We start from the raw sequence: 21,587 nt of genomic DNA, 5'->3' as shown, positions 1-21,587 counted from the left end.
GTATCACCCCCACCTGGGTCCCTGTGACTGAGTTTACCTCTGTCTGGCTTCCTGGCTTTTAATCCCCTTTCTCCTGCTCTTCTGGCCTGCTGCTTTGGGCGTCCCTGAGTTGTCCCTGGGGCTGACTGCTTCTCTGTCCGGGATCCGGGCTTTTATCCCCTTTCTCCTGCTCTTCCGGCCTGCTACTCCAGGTGGGCCTGAGTTTCCTCTCCTCACCTAATACCTTCAGCTGATTGCTCTTCTCTCTGGCTTCCTGGTTTTTAATCCCCTTTCTCCTGCTCTTCCTGCCTGCTACTTTATTATTATTTAGAAACATGTATATTCAGTCTATCTTGTGTAAGCAGCACTGTGCTAATCCCTGTAGAAACCAGAGTAGAAACAAAACTGTCCTAACCCTAAGTGAGCAGGTCTAGTGAAATAAAAATAAAATAATGTGTGTATCCTTATAATAGAAGCATGCTCAATTTTTAATTGTAGCATAGCAAATTAAATGAACCTGCTTGGGACTGGAGGGAGAATGCTAACTAAGAATATGTACTGAGCTTAGTTAAAAGATGTTTTAACTAAATAACTAAATAAAAAATTAAGAAGTGATGAGATGAACAGGGGCATTCAAGTTAAATAAAATAGCATTTGAAAAGGTACTGGAATGGGATAACATGTGTGTCTGAAGGAGTAGGTTTCACAGAATCATAAGAAGCAAAGTGGAGCAAAGGCATATATACAGGTATGTGGCCAAAAGTGAGACTGAGAAAGCAGTTTTCAGGTTAGATAATGAAGTTATTTGTAACCTAAACTAAAGGCTTATATATCAAACATAGACAATGGGAGAGCATTAAATGTTTTTAAATTAGGTGAGTCACACAATGTGGTTTGTATTTTAGAACTAAACCGATCCATACAAAAATGGATTAGTAAATGTAAAGAAGCATTCCTAGAAAATGAATGGTGTGCTAACTTCAGACAACAAATTATATTTAGAAATATTTATATTTTGAACTAAGGCAGTGGTCATGGAATTGGAGAAGTGGGAATGGATTCATTTGTTTTAAGAATTAGAATAGATAGTATTTCAAGACTGATTGGAAGTAAATGGTAGTTCAATTTTAAGACAGACAATATGGAAAGGATGACAAATTTGATTGGAGATATTATGGAAGGAGAAGATGAGTTTGATATGGGTATGTTCATTTTGAGGTGTCTGTAACCTTGAGACAATGCTCAGTAGGCATTTAAAAACATGGGTGGTGACATCTGTCCTGCAATATTTGAGAGTCAATTGTATATAAACAATAGATTAAACAAATGCACACACACTCACACATAGGAGAGCATTAGATCCTACAGAAAGAGGAAAGAGAAGTTAGAAAAACTTGGCTAAAACAAAAGACTATGGGAGACTAATGTGGAAGCATCAGACAAGAAAGAGAAGACCATGAGCCTCCTGTGAAGAAGACATCAAGAGGAGTCTAAGAAGATAGAGGTAAGAAAGGAGAACTTTTCAAAAATAATCAGTAATCAAAAGAGTTATGTGCAAGGAAGGGAACCAGTAAGAAAATGATTGAAATTGCCACTTGAATTCAGCCAGTAGGACATTGGTGCAATGACTTTGGTGCTGTGAAAGGGAGAAAATCCATAATCAGAAGGTGGATCTTGTTAACTGGAAATAGGTTTGTTTTACTGAGTCACTAGTTGAGGTAAGATATACCAATTTACATCCTTTAAAGAAAGGCTAATGAATAGTGAACTTGAGAAGTTGGGACTCTGGGAAATAATCTGGGGAAAAAGGTGGGGAAAGAAATGGAGAGAGAGAGAGAGGAGAGAGAAGCTGATAAGATGGCTTAGGGCTGTGTTGTTACCCATCTTCCCACTACCATGGAGTGCATTTTGACTTATAGCGGTCCTATAGGACAGAACAGAACTGCCACATAGTGTTTCCAAGGCTATAAACCTTGACACAAGAAGACTGCATCATCTTTCTCCCATCAAAGTGGCTGGTAGGTTTGAACTACTGATCTTTTAGTTAGTAGTCTCTACATCACCAGGGTTCCTTCTTAAAATTTCTTAGGAAATAAAATTGAAGATTTTAACCAGCCTTAAATAAGCTCTGGTGGTACAACTGTTAAACTCTCAGCCGCTAATAGAAAGGCCAATAGTCAACCACCAGAGGATCCACAGGATAAAAGACTATCTGCTCCCATGCTCCCATAAATATTACAGCCTATGAAACTCTATCGGACAGTTCTACTCTATTATATAGAGTGGCTATGGCTTGGAACTGACTAGATTACACACAGTGAAAACAAGCAAGCCTTCAGTAGACCTTAAGGAGAAAGAAGATATTTAAAGTTGCTTTACACATAGGAAGGCACTTTGGTTGATGGTTCAAACTCATCAGTCACTTGGCAGGAGAAAGATAAGGCAGTCTGCTTCCATAAAGATTTAAAGCCTTCGCCAACTACAGGGTAGACTCGTATTAACTTGGGTGAAGGGAAAGGCAATAAACAATAAGGATGAGGTCAGCACAAAATGATCAAGGCAGTGGAAGAGATAGGGAGGAACACAAGAGTTAAATGCAATAAAGATGAATACTATTACATACACAGTTCTGTAACATTATTAATAAGAATAATTTATGAGTTTATTCATAAATAAGCACTCAAGCTGAATAGGGGTGAAAGGTAAATAGGACTGCCCTCACAGATATATATATATATATATAGGTTTGACAGAAGCTATCTCTAATTATATATTTATATAAATGTATTAGGGCATACAGGGGACAAAGTTATGAAAACGTCTCAGTCATAAACAAACACCTTGAGTGAATGAGGCACTGGGTATGGAGGTTCAGGACCATGGCTTCAGGGGAAACTAAGGTCAATTGGCATAACATAGTCCACAAAGACAATATTCTACATCCTACTTTCATGAGTAGTGCCTGGGGTCTTAAAAGGCAGTGAGTAGCCATCTAAGGTGCAACTATTGGTCTCTCCCCATCTGGAGCAAAGATATGTGAAGAAAATCAAAGATGTAGGAAACAATTAACCCAAAGGGCTAATGGAGCACATGAACCCCAGTCTCCATGACCCTGAGATAAGAACTAGATGGTAGCCAGCTACCACTTCTGACTGCTTTGAAAGGGATCACACCAAGAGTTCCTGGATACAGTATGGTAAACTCGAACAAAACTCAAAATCATGAAAAAGACCAGGCTTATTGGTCTGATGAAGACTGCTTGGACCCCTGAGACTATGGCCTTTATACACTCTTCAAGTTAGGAACTGAATTTTACCCCCATGACTCAACCAGCTGTCAAAGACAGGCATAAAAAATAAACAGTAGTATCAGGAGGGTATGCACTCATTACAACAATCTAGCATATGAGATCAAGAGGACAGCATTTGCCCAGGGATAGAGCTAGGAAAATGGAAGGGGATGAGAAGGAAGAATGAAAGGAAAGAGTGAGTGTAGGGAGGAAGTGAGAAGAATTCTGTTACATTGCAAAGACTGCAATAAATTTCACAAAACAGAATGTATGTGGATTGTTGAATGGAAAATCAATTTGCTTCATAAACTTTCACCCAAATCACAATAAAAGAAATAAAAATATAAGAAGATTTACAGCTTCAGAAATTCTAGGAGGCAGTTATAGGCCATTCTATTGGGGCATTATTAGTCAGAATCAACTCGATGTCAGTGCTTTTTATGCAACTAGAGGCAGGTAGCAGTGAATTGAGAAATGAATTTGAAATAATTAAATTGAGCAAGTAAATGGAGTCAATTTGGAAAAGATCTTAGGATAACAAAGAAATTTGGTCGGGAGAGGATAACCTGAGAGGAAATTGGTCTTGTTTCTTAGTTTTTATTTGTTGTTTTTCATTAGTATGGAAGAAATGATTACAGAGAAAGTAAACGAGGAGGTAGTGTTTAAAGGTACACAAGAAAGAGAAGGTAATTAATGGACTAAGTTAAGACAAAATCTTAGTTGGGTGGGATTTTGGATACAAATGGAAAAATATGAATGTAAAATAGATGAATTAGGTAGCAAAGCTCATTTGAAATGAAAATCGTAGAAACATGAGTAGGTACAATTGTAAGTACTGAAAAGTAATAAGGTGAGTAAGCTAAAGAAATTAATATTAACGGTTCTTGGAAAATCTGTTTCAGAAAAATAAAGGCATTGACTTACATTGAAGTGGATAGGCAAAAAACTAAGCCAAACCAAAATAAGATATTTGAGAAACAAATGTATGATTTGGAATCAGTTTTAAAAGGAATGGTCATGGAAGCTGTGGCAGATATTTTCTGTCCCTATTCCTCAGACCTCTCAGTGTGATACTACAACTGTAGGGATGTTCCTAGTGCCTGAGGACCCTCTTAGAAGCTCTGACAGCACCAGAGTTGGCCAAAGTTATAGGAGAGATGGCACTACCCCCCAGCAGACAACCAATTACTCCTTGGAAATTAGTGTAAACATGTCCCAACTCTCATACCCCTCATCAGAGTTTTGCCACCTGCTTCAACTTTAATCAGCCTCCGTGGTAGATGACAGTATCTCAGCCTTTCTTGGTTGCCTTTTTTTTTCTGAATCACCTCCCACTCCACCACCAAGGGTCAGGATGGAAACTATCAAACAAAAAAATTCATATGAATTCTTGTCTCAAGGTCTACTTCAGAGAGAACTAAGGTTCAAAAAGAGTTTAGTGAGAGAAAGAAAAAAAAAAAATTGTTGAATAGCATTAGGGACATTTTATAGTAGGAAACAATGCATTTGTATGCCATTAATTTGCACTATTTTCAGATTTCTTCACTGTCATGTAATTGCCTTGGTCCCCAGCTGGTTGGTTTGAAGTATGCACTTGTGGAGACAGGAAATAGTGTGTGGAGTTGAGTCTGCAGTGATAATGAAATAAATTCAGTCCTGAATTTTGTAAAATCCAGCCCCTGGTGGCAGTAATGATTCTTATCTACTTCAACAGATTTTTCAACTTAAATATTACTGCTTTCTATTTCAGTCCTTTTGATATGATTATGCTATCCAGGAGAGCAATGTGATTAATGATTTCTTTTGTTCTTTCTCCGTAGCTAGCATGCACCACTGTCACATTAATATAAATCCACAAAAATTGGACACAAAGGAATAGGAATAGCATTACTTGTAATGCTCTCTTTTTTTCTTCTTTCAAGGACAGAAAATTTTCCTAGAAATATGACTTCAAAAAAGAAGGCCTATTGGTTCAATGGCTATGCACTTGGCTGCTAACTTTGGAACTTACCAGCCACTCCATGGGAGAAAGATATGGTAACCTGCCTCCATAAAGATTACAGCCTTGGAAATCCTAGAGTTCACTAGTTCACTATAGGTCACTATGACTGGGAATTGACTAGACGAGAACAGGTTGTTGTTGCTGTTGTTGTTATATGCTGTGGAGTCGTCCCTGACTCATAGCAACCCCTTCTTGGGTTTCTGAGGCAGTATCACTATGGAAGTAGATTACCCAACCTTCCTTCTGAGGAGTAGCTGGTAGGTTTGAACCGCCAGCCTTCTGGTTAGCAGTCAAGTGCTGTCTTCAAAAAGGACCGAATAATGTTCAGAAGTGGCAGTCAAGGCGGGCTGAGCAAGAGAAAAGTGATCCTTTTCCATTGGTGACCTTCCAAAATGGTTGTTGTTCAATCCTTACTGGTGTTCAACAAGAAACTGATTGCAGTATTTTTGTGCATTTAACTAAGACATAGATGAACCCAACGGCTCAATTCCATCTGAGCTCCAGGCCACATGCCCTGCCCCTCCCAGACCCACCCCCATGGGTCCTTCAGATCCTTCTCTCTCTGATTGCCCAAGATGAGACCCTCCATTCTGCCCAATGGTGGCATTGCAACTTGCCAGCCTGCATCCTGACTAATAGCGACAGGGCTCTGTGATGAGTTACTGCACTGGGTGATAGGTGACACTAACCTTACTGACGCCACTGCCTTGCCTACCCCTCCTCCTGCAACACTGGCCAGCCCAGCACCACCACTGCCACTGTTCCCGCTGCCACAGACCCTGGGGTCATTTTGGTATCATGCCTTCTGACAGTGCCAGGACATGTGGCCTGCACCTCCATCACCCCCTAGTGACACCATTGGATGCATACATATCTGTAATGTCTAAGCATGTGCTTAAGGAAGTGCAAATTTTAAATCTCAAGAAACAGACAAATAAACAAACTAGTAATTTGTTAACATGAGCACTTTGTGGAGCATATGATATGTGCTCAAAGACAATTTACTAAATTTCTGTTAACTAAGGAGCTCTGGTGACACAATGGTTAAAGCACAGGTATGCTAATCAAAAGGTCACTAGTTCGAACCCACCAGCCATTCTCATCTAAAGAAAGATGAGATAGTTGGTCTCTTCTATAGGGTCTGCCATGAGTCAGAATATACTTGAAGGCGGTGGGTTAAGCCTCCATAAATATATATCAATTAGCATAGAGAGGCCTATGTCATATTTACCTTTACAGCTTCTTGCATCTTCTTTTACTTCATATCCATCTTCACAGTAACATCTAGTACTATTTCTGATGATTGCACATTTATATTGACAATTCAATTGTTGGCAATTGGGTAACAGCTCTGTAGAGGAAAACAAACATATTCTCTATATTAATTGTGCTCAGATATAAAATGTTTATATTTAAATATTGTTTATACTTATTCAAGGCATACATTCTAATAATATAGCATTGATTAATCTTGTAGAAAATTTCTGTGGTCAATCTACAGAAGAAACAATATTTATTCTTTCTAAAATACATTGGTTCACATTTTTATGAGGCATTCTTAATAAAATTTATGAACAATCTATTTGGTCTTCGACTTTTTAACTTATTACCTACATTCAAAGTCTCAAATCCTTTCAAATTCTGGTAAATTAAATTATTTTGAGAGGAAAAATGTCAACTCAGTAGTTGATTTCACCACATGTACCTTTTGTATCTGACACATCTATTGATTTTCTATCTTTTGAGGGCTTGTTTTGATTTACCAATCCATGTGTAACCTTCACACCAATCAATGCACATACATTCCATTTCAATAATTTATTTTCCATTGGTAGCATAATATTGGACAAATACTGGGCATAATATATTTCATTCTATCTGAACTATTTTAAACAAATACATCATTGTAACAAAACTTAGCAAACCCACAGAGCAAATTAGAATTCAATATTGGGCAATCTACTTCTGTAGTGATTAAAAAAAAAAAAAAAAAAGCCTCAGAAACCCAAGGAGGGCTTGCTATGAGTCGGATCCAACTCCACAACTGTGAGTTTGGTTTTTTGGTTTATGCTAACTGTATGAAATAGCAATGAAGTGACAGGAGCATATTCATTGCACAAATAATTTCTAACAGGAATAAGATTTGCTAAACTAGAAAAGCTCTGGTAGCATAGTGGCTAAGGCACTTGACTGCTAACCAGAAGGCTGGCGGTTCAAACCCACCAGCCACTCCCCGGAAGGAAGATGGGGCAATCTACTTCCGTAGTGATACTGCCTGGGAAACCCAAGGAGGGGTCGCTATGGGTCGGGTCTGGCTCAATGGCACACAATGGACAACAACAAACTAGAAAAATATTTGGATAGAATGTGACTGATCCTGCCGTCTAAAAATAGGGTCATTAATGGATTATGACAACAGTGTTGTTTTCTCTTTTCCCCTTAGGGAAAAAAAAATATGACAGAGTTTTAAAGATTAAAGTTAAATGATTTTTAAAATGGTGATAGTTGCTATATTTTTAGCTGGTGCTTCAGAAAAAAAGAAACATTATAATAAAACATAAAAACGAAAGTAAAAGTATAATGTGGAAAAGAGTATGTGAACATCTCAATTTGAGAATTGTATATTTTACTAAAATTTAATTATATAATATTCTCTTAGGTCAATTGCTATGCAATTCTCTCATACAACTATATTAGTCTCTCTTGTTAAACCTCCAAGCCGCCTTCATTATTCTTACTTATATGTGATGATTTTGCTTCCTACTTCTCTGAGAAAATTGAAACAATCAGAAAATATTTTCCACAAGGCTAGCAGTTCAAAACCATCCACCACTCCCTGGAAAGGAAGACTGGGCAATCTACTTCCGTAGATACCACCTCAGAAACCCAAGGAGGGATTGCTATGAGTCGGAATCCACTACACGGCAGTGAGTTTGGTTTTGTTTTTTGTTTTTTTGATGATCAAGTGTATCCATAAGTGCTTTGATCTAACTGGTGATCTACTTCTGAAAAATCCATTGAAAAACCTATGGAGCACAATTGTACTCTAACAAACACACAAGGGTTACCATGAGTAGGAAAGTTTTTTTTTTTTTCTTATTCACCTACACATATTCTTGGACGCTCTGGTAGCATAGTGCCTAAGGTATTTGACTGTTAACCACCTGCCACACTTTGGAAGGGAGATTGGGAAATCTACTTCTGTAGAGATATCGCCTCAGAAACCCAAGGAGGGGTTGCTGTGAGTCTCAGCGATTCCATGGCAGTGACTTTTTTTTTTTAAAAAAACATATATTCTTATCCTTCTTGACTTTCAAACTTGGTTAAACTTACCAAGATTCCTCCTGGCTATGAATCATCTCTCATCTACGCAAGAATATTATTTAAGGTCTTCTCCACTACTCTATGCATATTAAGATTAGGGGGTTGGCAAACTAGAGTTCCTCTGCCTTTTGTAAATGAAGCTTTATTAGAGCACAGCCATGCCCGGTTGTTTGCACATTGTCTATGGATCTTTTCACAATAAAAAAGGTTGCGCTGAATAGTTACCTCAGACATATATGGCTCTCAAAACCTAAATATTTATTGTTGTACTCTTTATAGAAAAATTAAAAAATCCTGACATTTGTATCAGCTCATTCTCAGTACAAAAACCAACCAAATCAAACTCACTGCTGTGGAGTCCATTTGACTCCTAGTGACCCCTCCTTGGATTTCCCAGGCAATATCTCTACAGAAGTAGATTGTCCAGTCTTCCTTCCCAGGAGTGGCTGGTAGGTTTGAACCACTGGCCTTCTGGTTAACAGTCAAATGCCTTACTGCCTTAGGTACTATGCCTCCAGAGCTATATGAACATTATTATATTTTTCCTCACTTAAAGAAAAAACAAACAAAATACCTTGACTTTATTTTTCTAATTCCTCTGTTCCTTTTTGCAATCAAGTTAAAAAAAAAAAAAAAAAAAAAAAAAAAAAAAAAACCTTGTCCAGAGCTATTATCTCTTTTCCCCCTCTGTTTCTATCTTAAACCCATTCCATCAGGCTTTCAAATTCACTGCTTCATAGAAAGTGCTCATGCAATTGTTTCTAATTTCCTCCATGATAATAAGTGGCCTTTTCTTAGGTCTCATCTTATTCTGCCTATCAGCAGTATTTGACACAGATGATGATACTTTCTTTCTGATATACATTCTTCACCTTATTTTGATTGCTCCACATATACACATACATACAAACACAGACATAGCTGTACATTAAAAAATCTATTAAATATCAGGTATTGATGGCAACTAATGACAGCAGCAACATACATGTGCAATCTCTGAAACCTTGTAACAATAAAACATGTAGATATTTTACACTTTGCAGATAAAAAACTGATGCTTGATAGTTAGTCCAATATTACATAGCAAATATATTATGGAGCTGCATTTAAAACAAAGTTAGCCTGTTTCCAGAGCTGATGTTCTTAATGAGTACTCTAATTCTCACTGTAAAATCAGGAGCTCTAGTGGCACAGTGCCTAAGGCATTTGACTGCTAATTAGAAGACCGGTGGTTCAAACCCATCAGGTGCTCTGTGGAAAGAAGATGGGGCAATCTACTTCCATAAGGTTTACCGCCTCAGAAATCCAATGGGGGTCACTATGAATCAGAACTGACTTGAAGGCAATGAATTTGTTTTTAGTCAGGGAATAGGTGGTTGAAACTAAGGCATACTTTTTTTTTTTTGGGTCATTCTAGCATACAGGTACAGAAAGTTTCTTATAATTTTGTGGGACGAATGAATCAATAAATCAATGAAATAACTTTAAGATGAGAATTACCATTCTCCTGTGTAATTTCTTACTCATTAAATTAGATCCTAAAGATCATACATTTATCTCTTAAAGTTAGTTAATTGAGTGGTCTAATCATGTATGATTATAGTAGAGTCGGTCCAAAATTGCCTTGAATTTATATGCTATGTTATGTCAACATTTATCGAGCACCTATTCAATGCTAAACACTCTATTAGGAACCCACATATGAAAATTTATTTTAAATAAACTGAGAGATTTACAACATGGGTATGGAAGTGGATGGGGTTAAATGAAAACGACAATGATTTGATAAAACAAGTATAGTTTATGGCCAAAAAACACATATGCTAAATACAAATACGAACATGATTTAGAAAGAGAAGAACTCAATCAGGAATTAGAAATGGGAAAAATATCTGGGAAATAATTGTGGAAGGTTCATTTGACCTGGGACTTAAAAGCTAGAGATGGTGTCAATAAGCAAAATTTATGAGTGCATTCAAAACAAAGGGGAAAATATGAGAAATTAGTAAAAAGATATGAAAGCACACAAAATACATAAATAATGGTAAATAGGCTGGTTCAGCTAAACCATCATGTTTGATGTAGTAGAAAATGGGGCTAAAATATTTTTTGGGGGCAGATCAAGGTGGCTTAATTCACTGATTAAGTGAATTTTCTGTCTTGGCAATGGGAGTCATTGTTGGTTATTGAGCATAGAAGTTATGTACTCTGACTTGTATTGTTTGACATTATCTAATGTTGTTATGTGCTGTCGAGTTGGTCCTGACTCATAGTGACCCCTCCTTGGGTTTCTGAGGTGGTATCACTACGGAAGTAGATTGACTATCCTTCCTTCTGAGGAGTGACTAGTGGGTTTGAATCACCAGCCTTCTGGTTATCAGTCAAGTGCCTTAGGCCTATGCTACCAGACCTCCTACATTATCTAATAGTGAAGGAATAAAGATTATCTATAAGTCTGAAAATGGCAAAAACATATAATAGGATTACAGATATTTGGAAAGATGGATAGCCAAGAGCTTGGTGAAAGCAAAATGATAATTAATCATTGTTCTTGAATGAATTAAGAACAAGAGGAAGCCTGGAGGTTTAAGAGGAATATACTAAGACTGTCCTTGACTATATTTAGTTTAGCATGTTGGCAACATAATGGCCAGCAAGAAGTTGAGAATTTGGATCAATAGTAGAAATCTAGATTAAAGATATAGAATTGGAAGTTACAAGCATGAAATTGGGAACTGAAACCTAAAAAGTGCACAATCATCCCTTAGAAAGAATATTTAGGATACAAACAAACTCTGAAGAGAACTTCTACCATTTAAATGACAATCAGAAAAGTTTAAAAAAAAAAAGAGAGAGAGAGAGAAATAATCAAATATATAGGTGGAGACCCTTGGAGGCTTTAAAAAACCTAAGGAAGAAAGTGTTTCATAGAAGAAGCTGGAAAAATAAATGTGTATTTATTTATTTATTTATCTATTTATTTATTTTTGAGAAATGTAATAAGATGAAAAGTAGAAATTACATTGAATTCCCAAATAAGATCAATCAAAATCAAGCAAACAAAAAAACACTTTCATTGAGTTGATTCCGACTCATAGACATTGTCACTGAGTTTCCAAGCCTGTAAATATTTATTGAAGTAGACTGCCTCCCCTTCCTCCCAGCTGGTGGGTTTCAATAGTTGATGATTAGCAGCCAAATTTCTTATCCATTATGCCACCAGAGCTCCTTAATAGAATAAATGAAGACTTTTAAATAAAAAGGGTTTCAGTGTAGCAGTGAGGTAAGAGTTTGATGTAGGAAGGAATTGAGATGGAAAGTGGAAGCAGGAAAAGTTTCCTATATATGTTTATAAGATAGAGAGAATGAGGGGTATGGTATAATTAATTTAGTCTATAACCATAAGTCAAACACATTAACTCAATGCTTTGAATGTATTCTTTCTCCATTTAATCTCTAAAGCTCAATTCCTTTTCTTCTCTCTTTCAATTCAAAGTAGAACATCTACAGACCTCTTGTTGGATCTTTCCCTTACTTTGTAAGTTTGAAATATTTGGAGGGTAGAGAATATAGGCCACTCTGAAAGATATTATAGACTGGGGCAGTGATGGCAAGAATGGAGAAAAATGATGAAAATGGGAAGAAATGAATATGAAAGATCAGATCTCAAATACAGTTTTTAGTGTTTAATGAGGGGTGTGGTTGCTGAAAATAGCAAGAGACAAAAGGCAACTTTTGGTTTATTGGATTTTTTCTGTGTGATAATTTGTATGTGTGTACAATGATGATAGGGAGATTATTAAATAGTGCATGGTTTCAGTGAAACAGTGATTACTGATTTTTCTAACATAATGAAAATCTATGAAAAAGTGACAACATGAAAAAACAAAATTTAAAATGCAACTTGACTCTGTGAGAGCAATATTAATTATTGTAAAGTTATCTATTTGAAGTGCTTACCACTTATGCTTAATTGCATGCAATGCTATAATGACTATGTACATAATGAAAAGTGAATAAGATTAATTTTGTTAGAAAGATTACTTTAGTGTAACAGAAATCTTTAACCATCACTCCTCAAAAAGCATTTTTTGTGAAGCATGGTCATTGGTTTATGCAACATGATTATTGGTTCAGATATTAACCTAAGCAAATAGGAAGAATACTAGTATCTAAGGGGATGAAATATGCAAGTCAGAATACAGACCAGTAAACGTAGTATCTAATCTCTGTTTCTCACCATTATTAAAAAAGGAAAAGGTCTTTTTGATTAAAAAAGAGGGTTCACACAGAAGCTATTGTTTCAGGGAATAAATCTAATTCAGTTAGTGGAAGCACCACCCAACATACACTCATTCCATTTTGTGACTTTTCAGAAACTTTTCATGGTTTCAAAGTTGTTACAACTTCAAAGTGGTTACAACCTCAAAGCTGTAAAACAGAATAAGTTGCAAAGGAGAGTATTATCAAAATGAGCTATCAAATGCAACTTAACATATTAGAAGTAAAGGGGAAGTTTGAGCCATCAAAATTTCTAAGCCTTTCTTTGCCATATAATCAAAAGTATATTTCTGAATTTATATTACTAATACACAGTAAGAGGAAGTCTAGAGAGTTAAAACAATTTATATAAGATCCGAAGTTTCATGCATCACTTGTTTCCTTTTTTCTGAGTGGTGGTAGAGTTGTATGGTTAAAACTGTGGACTCTGGATAGCTAGATGTTACTAATCTTGTTTCCTCTTCCCGGGTAAATTTAAAAAAAAAAAAAAATCCTGATTTACTTATAACCACAAGTTGTAAGGAGCGGCCATATATCTGGCTTCTAGCTGATGTGAGGTTTACAGAATTGATGTGTGCTCTTTTCTGTCCTGGACTTTAAAGCATCCTGACAATCTTCCACACTCTCTTTACTTGCCAGACATTTGCATACAGGGTATCCAGCAGAAGACTCTTAGGACCTCAGGATGGCAGAAGCCCAGCCTAGAGGAATCTGACACTCATGGAGAGCTATCGAACGAAAACAAAATTGGACTGTGATGCTAGTAAGAAATTAGACTTTTTTAATATTAATTCTCTAATATATTGGGGTAGTTTGTTACACAGTACCAGGACAATGCGAACATTATGTCAACTCTCTGTATTTCTTTTCTTTTGTATCTAAAATAGGGATATTAATAGAACCACCTCATAGGGCTATTGTGAGCCTTAAGTGAGGTAAAGCATGCAAAGTTCTTCAAATATTGCCTGACACGTGATAGCTATTGTTGTTGGCATTTTTTTTTTTAATTATCATTTTACCATTTACACTTAATCATTCATTCAGTACACCAGATTATCTGTTGTTAATATTCATCCTACAGTTTACATACATTTCAAGTGATTTAGAGTTACATTTCTTTTTTTACAACAGAAGGATTCTCTTCTATTTTCGGGTATTATATAACATGGTTCTGCTTTTGCCTTTAAACATTTATTGTTTGTGTATATTTTGGTATCTTTTGGAGAAGATATCTTTTTTTTGGTGTGTGTGTGGGGTAAATCTCTTGAAATTTTTCCCTGAATGCAAACTTCCTAAAAATAGATAAACACATACAATGGGAAATGAGGACTTTTATGTATTGGCCTCCTTGTTCTGTAAAATATGAATATTACATTCTGAAGCAAACACATATCTACACTTTATCTGCTAAATAAGCATGAACCAATTAACAATTCATACAAGTAATTTTCACCAATTACTTATGCTTGTTGGCTCAGTCTTTAGGGATTGTTATGTCTACTAACAGCTCTGGGATTTATGAAGCATTTCCACAAAAGTATGTAGATAGTTTTAGAAACACACCAACAAATCATGCTGACCCGCCTCAGAGCAAAAATTGGATAGTAGACAAAGGTGATTAGAAGTTAGCAATCAAATTCCAACAGTTACAAATTACTACTATTAGAAGGTTTCTTTCCTCATTAGTTTTGTTTATATAAAAATCTCCAAGGCAGAGAGCTACTGTTTGCAATATTGGATGTTCAGTCATTGAATCAACCATAATGTGGTCAATAGCATTATGCTGCCTGCCTTTATGACCCATAATCAAATAATCCACATTGATTGTGTATTGTATTTAGCAGACAATGAGAACACTGCTGTGTTATTTTATTTGTGTACTCCTGGGTTATACGTGTTTTCATGAGCAGAAATTAGAACTTTTAGAAACTACTTGGACATAAAAAAAAGAATTCCAAATCCCTGTTACCTGAGACATTAATTTATAAAATGGGATAATGCTTCATTCTCAATTTTAGTAATAAAATCTCCCCTTGAATTCTGTTTATACAAAAATAACTTTTAACCAACAATTAAAATCATAGTAATTAGGAAAGGATTATCCTTTTCTTATTCAGTACATTTAAAAATTAGACATTTCACTCCCTTTTTGTACTTGGAGATTAGAAAACTGATACAGCTACCTACCATGCCAGAAAGACCCTCTTGTCAGCAGGATGTATGTTTGACATATTTAGAATGGTGATAATTTGTGTCACATCATTCATCCTCTCTCCCTTGTTTCCTTGGCCTAGTAAAATGCAGTAGGAGCTGGCTTGTAGAGATTAGACTTCTGCGTATGACTGCTAACGTGAATTTCTTCTGAATCATGTTTTTAGGCCTTTTTTTTGTTGTTGTTCCATTTTCGTTATGAAGTAAAATTCATTGCCTTTGTTAAGCAACTCTGCAAGTTTTGACAAATGCATTGCGGAACCAACACCATTACCAAGATGTAGAACAGGAGCTACTTCCTGCTCAAAACACCTCTTCACTCACAGCCAGACTTTTTTCTTCACTATCAGACTTTTTTAATTACTGACTGGTTTTCTGTCTCTGTGTTTTTTGTTTTTGTTTTTGTTTTTTTTCAGTGTATTGTGTAAATGGAATCATCAGCAGTTGTGTCTGGCTTCTTTCACTTAGAGTAATGTTTCTGAGATTTATACATGTTATTGTGAGTATAGGACACTTGGTGCCACAGTGATTAAGTGCTTGCCTGTTAACCAAAAAATCGACAGTTCTAATCTACCAGCTGCTCAGGAGAAAGATGTGGCAGTCTGATTCCATAAAGATTTACAACCTTGGAAAACCTATGTGGCAGTTGTACTTTGTCCTATAATGTCACTATGAGTCACAATCAACTTGACAGCAGTGGGTTCTATCGATAGTTCATTCTTTTCTTATCCCTCTCAATAGTATTCCACTGTACGGAATGTAACACAATGTCTGTTGAATTCACAGGTGAAGGACACCTGGGTTGTTTCCAGATTTGTATTACTGTGAGCAATCTGCTATATAAATTTATATACAACTTCTCTGTAAATATAGTTTACCATTTGTGGTGGTTAAGTCAACTTGGCTAGGCCTGGTTGAGTGGCTGGGCAGCTGAATGTGGTATTCCCCATGAAGAGACTGGTAATAAACTCCATGGTAGAATCTACTGTTAGCAGCTGAGTAGCTGCCTTTGGGTATGTGGTCTGCTTCCTGTATATAAGGAGAAGCTTCAAGAATGGTCTCTAGCTTGTGGCATGCTTGGACCCTGCATGTAGCTGTGTCATTGTTCAGCAGCCTGCCATGCTCTGCCATCCTTGGAACTTACAATGAACTTGATTTAAGGGCCTGCCATGTGGTTTGGTAACATCAGGACTGTGCCTTTTTACTTGTCAACCTTGGGTTTTTCACCCTCAGCAGCCAGCTGCTGTCTGAGTGAAGAAACGCCTCTAGCTCCAGTGGCCTGGGAGCAGGAGGCAGAGCTGGTCCCCAAGGTTGAGGGGCTTTCACCCAGCCCCTAAAGCCTGGCACTTGAACTTGGAATTAAAGCCTCCAAATTGTAAGAATAAACTCCTGTTTGTTAAGGCCATGCCTTTTGTGGTATATTCTTGTCACAGGAGCACTAGGTAACCAGAACATTATTTGACTAGGGTAAATGTAAAACTGACGGGTTAAATTATAAGTGTATGTTTCACTTTATAAGACATAGCCTCTTTTCTAAAGTGGCTATACCATTTTGCATTTACATCACCAGTGTATGAATCTTTCAGTTGATTTGTCTTCTTCTTGATACTTGGTAGTATCAGGTTTTAAATTTCATTTTTAACCATACTAATGAGTATGCGGGAGCTCTGGTGGCACAGTGCCTAAGGCATTTGACTGCTAACCAGAAGGCTGGCAGTTCAAATCCACCAGCTACTCCTTGGAAAGAAGATTTGATAATTTACTTCTGTAGAGATACAACACAACGCACTGCTGTCCAGTCGGATCCAACTCCTAGTGACTCCTCCTTGGGTTTCCGAGGCAGTATCCCTACAGAAGTAGATTGCCCAAGCTTCCTTCTGAGGAGTGGCTAGTGGGTTTGAACCACCAGCCTTCTGGTTAGCAGTCAAATGCCTTAGGCACTACACCACCAGAGCTCCTTCCATAGAGATACCACTTCAGAAACCCAGGGGGGTGGGGGTTGCTATGAGTTGGAGTCACTCCCCTGCAGTGAGTTTTTTTTTTTTTTTTTTTTTTTTCTGGTTTGTTAATGGGTATGTAATAAGATCACTTTCTAGTTCTAATTGGTATTTCCCAATGACTAACTTTACTGAATTCTTTTCATGTGCTTATTTCTAGTCATATATTATTATCTTCTTTGATAAAGTATCTGTTCAAATTTTCTTTCCAGATTTAAATTGGCTTGTTAATTTTCTTGTTATTGAATTTGGAAGTCTTTACTATATTATGGATATAAGTCCCTTATGAAATAGATACATGATTTGCAAATATTTTCTCCCACTTTGTAGCTTCTATTTTCATTTTCTTATCAGCCTTTTTTAAAGAGCAAACATTCTTAATTTTGATGAAATCCAATTATTCATTTTTTTTCTTTTATGAATTATGCACTTAGTGTTATACCTAAGAAATCTTTGCCTACAAAAATATCATTAATATTTTCTTCTTGTTTTATTTTAGAAATTTTAAAGTTTTAAGTCTGTGGTCATAGAGAACAAAAAGGAAAATAGCAAAAATAAATCCAACTATACCAGTAGATTAAATGTGAATAGATGAAACAATCTAAGAAAAAGTCAGAGATCGCTAAATTGGATAAGACAATAAAATCCACATTAAACATACATATAATTTGAGAGGATTCAAAATGGAGTCTGGTCAGTAATCACCACACTATTTCCCTCTAGCATCTTAGTGCTTGAAAAACTGGGTACAGCAGTTTGAATTAGGGATTTTGGTGCTCTGAACAGCTCACTGAATCAGAGTGCACCAAATTCAGAGGAGTAGAATTAGAGGAAAGGTACAGGGGAAGAAACAAACAGAAGAAGATCTATCCTGTAGAGTGTGGACAGGCAGCCGAGAAAGGCCATTAGAGACTTCCCTGTGGGAGTGGCTGGCAGGCAAGAACGGACATCTGAGACCTACCTGGGTCAAAGCAGAAGACAGTCTACACCAGCATACCAGCGATCACCCCAAGGATCTACCTCAGAACCTGATTTTGTCAGTAACTTGGGTTGGCTAGGTGTAAACAGGCACATCCAGTACTACTGATACCCAAGCAAAGAGTCCATTGGTGCTCCAGGAGGGTGGACTCGTTCCCTCTTCAGCAGGTCACTGAATAGGCTTGGGTCAGCTTAGTGGCACTGAGAGATCTGTCTTTGCTTGACTTTATCACTAATATTGGGACCACAGATTACTAGCAGGCACTCTCCTGACTCCATCACAGCTGAAATTGAGCATGCCTTTGGCACCGCAGGTAGGCAGACTCACAGACAAACTCCCAAGCCGATTGCAGTCTGGGTGGGTTGGACCAGTGCCACAGGAAGGTGGGGCAGAGAGAGAGAGAAAAACTCGCAGAGGATCAGGAGCCGGGAAATTGCCTTGAGTCGGCTTTCTGGTGCCGAGGGGCCTCGGGAGCAGGGTTTTTGCATGTGTCTGAGGTGGATGGAAAGTAGTGACCCCCTAACAACTAGACTTTTTGATGAAACTGAGCTGGGGGCCTGTCAATAACAGTATGACATCATGAGTAGCAGCCAACTCAAAGCTCTAGAAACCGCCCCTAGCAACAGCAAGCTTTCTTTTTTCCTTTCCCACCTTCTCTGCAAATAACTTCACTCCTCCAATAGAAGAAACCACATTCAGCCAACATAAAACCTCCTGGTTTGAACTCTAAAGCCTCTTTAGGACAAACAGAAACCTATATCCACATTCAACCCAGTGATTCCACCATAACAAAGAAAACTGCAGAATGACCCAGCATACCTGAATTAATAACTAAATAAAATAAAATAAAATACACCTGCTTCACCTTTTCAAAATATTAAACCATAAAATTAAGACAAAACAAATCAACATGTAACCAATAGTTAAAGACAAACTCAAATGTGTAGGAAACAACAGGCAACCTCAAATCAAACAAAAAAGCAGGACAAGGCATTAGAAGCAAAACCACAAACAAAGGTCTCATTATACATGGAGGAAAAAGAGGCAATAGAATTATCTGAGAAGGAATTTAGAAGATATGTTTGTGGAGCTATACAGGAGCCTAAGGAGAAACCAAACAGAAACAAGGAGAACACAGATAGTTCCCTGGAAGAAGTTAGGAAAATCATTTAGGAACAAAATAATAAGATTAATGCACAATCAGAGCTCATACATAAACAACAGTTAGAAATACAGAAAATGAGTACTGATATACAGAAGATGAGTACCAAAATGAGAGAATTACACAACACCGTAGAAGCAAAAAAGAGTAGGTTAAAACTGGCTGAAGAATGCATATCCCAACTAGAAGACAAATCCCTGGACACTAGCCTGTATGAAGAAAAATCAGAACAAAGATTTAAGAGAAATGAAGAGAACCTAAGAATTATATTTGATGACATGAGAAAAAAAGAATATAAGACTCATTGGAATTCTAGATCAAAAAGAGGCAAAAAAGACCACCGCAAAAATTGTGGAAGACGTGCTAACAGAAAACTTCCCCCATATTATGAAGGAAGAAAAGATATTCATTCAAGAAGCTCACGGAACCCCACACAAGATAGATCCCAAGAGAAAAACACTGAGACATATTATAATCAAGCTTTCTAAACCAAAGACAAAAAAATTTGAGAGCTGCCCAGAAAAAAGAAATATTACTTATAATAATCAAACAGTTAGGCTGAGTTCCGATTACTCAGCAGAAATCATGCAGTCAAGAAGGCAATGGGACGGCATATATATATATAAAGCACGGAAGGAAAAGAATTTCCAACCAAGAATCCCACATCCAGCCAAATTATCCATCAAATATGAGGGCAAAATCAAGGCATTCTCAGACAAATAAAAATTAAGGGATTTTTTGAAAAACAGACCAACTCCACAAGAAATCCTTAAGGAAGCCCTCCCAATAGAGAACCCACAATAGAGGTAAACAAAATCAGGATATGTGGCATCAACACTAAAACCAAATCAGAAATAGATACTCAAAATAAGACCATAAAACATTGTACCTTAAAAACCAAGGAATTCAAGCAGCACACAACAACAGCAACTAACCTATTAGAGGGAATAAAACTTCTAGGTACAGACCTTTAAATGGAGAGGAACACAGGACAATGTCTTCACAGTACACATTGTTCTAAAAATGTAGAGACAAGAATATACTCCAAGGTAACCACAGAGAAAAGTAACAATCCTTCTAAGTAAATCCAGAAGGAAGGAAGACATAAGGTTTAATAAGCACAAAACCCACTATAAAGTAGAAAAGGGATAAAGCATTGGCCAACAAACTGAACTCAGCACAGAAAAGTTTATGGACCAAAGAAACACCAACAACACAACAACAACAACAACAAACACGATAGAATGACAGCAATCAGTTCATATCTATCACTGATTACATTCAGTGTAAATGGACTAAACGCACCTATCAAGAGAAAGAGAGTGGCAGACTGGATAAGAAAAGAAGACCCATCGATATGCTGCCTACAAAAGACCCACCTTAGACACAAAGATAAAAACACATTAAGAGTTAAGGAATGGAAAAAAAAATATACCAAGCCAATGGAAACTAAAAAAGAGCAGGGGTAGCAATATCGATTCCTGGTAAAATAAACATTAAGGTGAAAAACATCGTAAGAGATAAGGAGGGACATTATATGATGCTGAAACATCAATTGACAAAGAAGGCGTTACAATAATAAATACTTATGCACCCAATGAAAGTGCTCCAAAATACATGAAGCAAATATTAACTGAATTAAAAGGGATGATAGACAACTCTACAATAGTAGTAGGAGACTTTAACACACCACTTTCAAAGAGGGACAGGCCAACTGGAAAAAAACTCAAAAAATATACAGAAGAACTCAACGGCACAACCAACCAACCCAACCTCATAGATACATACAGAGCATATCACTCAACAAAAGCATAATTAATATTCTTCTGTAATGCACATGGATCCTTCTCCAGAAATAGACCATATGATAGACATAAAACAAGCCTCAATAAATTCAAAAGCACTGAAATACTGCAAAGCATCTTCTCTGACCACAATTCTATAAAACTAAAAATTAATAATAGGAAGAGCAAGGAAAAAGCATCAAACATATGGAAGCTGAACAACTCATTTCTCAAAAACTACTGGGTAACAGAACAGATAAAAACTGAAATAAAAAAAAATTCCTAGAAACTAATGATAATGAAGATACATCCTATCAAAACCTATGGGACACAGCAAAAGCAGTACTCAGAGGATAGTTTAGAGCAATAAATGCATACATCAAAAAAAAAGGAAAGAAACAAAATCAACATTCTAACTCATCAAATCCAACAACTAGTAGTAGAACAACAAAAGAATCCTACAGTATCTGTGTTAATTGTTAAGTGCCGTCGAGTCGGCCCTGACTCATAGCGACCCCTCCTTGGGTTTCCGAGGCAGTATCACTACGGAAGTAGGATTGCCCAACCTTCCTTCCGAGG

At 36.9% G+C, this 21,587-nt stretch overlaps 1 protein-coding gene across 1 annotated transcript in view; it reads right to left on the bottom strand.

Annotated features, from left to right (window-relative positions):
• The window catches only part of LRP1B (LDL receptor related protein 1B), a 1,967,638-nt gene that overhangs the window by 1,655,639 nt on the left and 290,412 nt on the right, over nt 1-21,587 (bottom strand). The window contains exon 3 of the mRNA XM_007946050.1: nt 6,502-6,621. Within this exon, the coding sequence (XP_007944241.1) occupies nt 6,502-6,621 (120 nt within the window). The remainder of the gene's footprint in view (nt 1-6,501; nt 6,622-21,587) is intronic.

The sequence above is a fragment of the Orycteropus afer genome, unplaced genomic scaffold, assembly GCF_000298275.1.
Source record: "Orycteropus afer afer isolate SDZICR_OR568_19922 unplaced genomic scaffold, OryAfe1.0 scaffold00148, whole genome shotgun sequence".
Lineage (NCBI taxonomy): Eukaryota > Metazoa > Chordata > Mammalia > Tubulidentata > Orycteropodidae > Orycteropus > Orycteropus afer.
The sequence above is the reverse complement of the archived record's forward strand: the minus strand, read 5'-3'. Positions and strand labels throughout refer to the sequence as shown.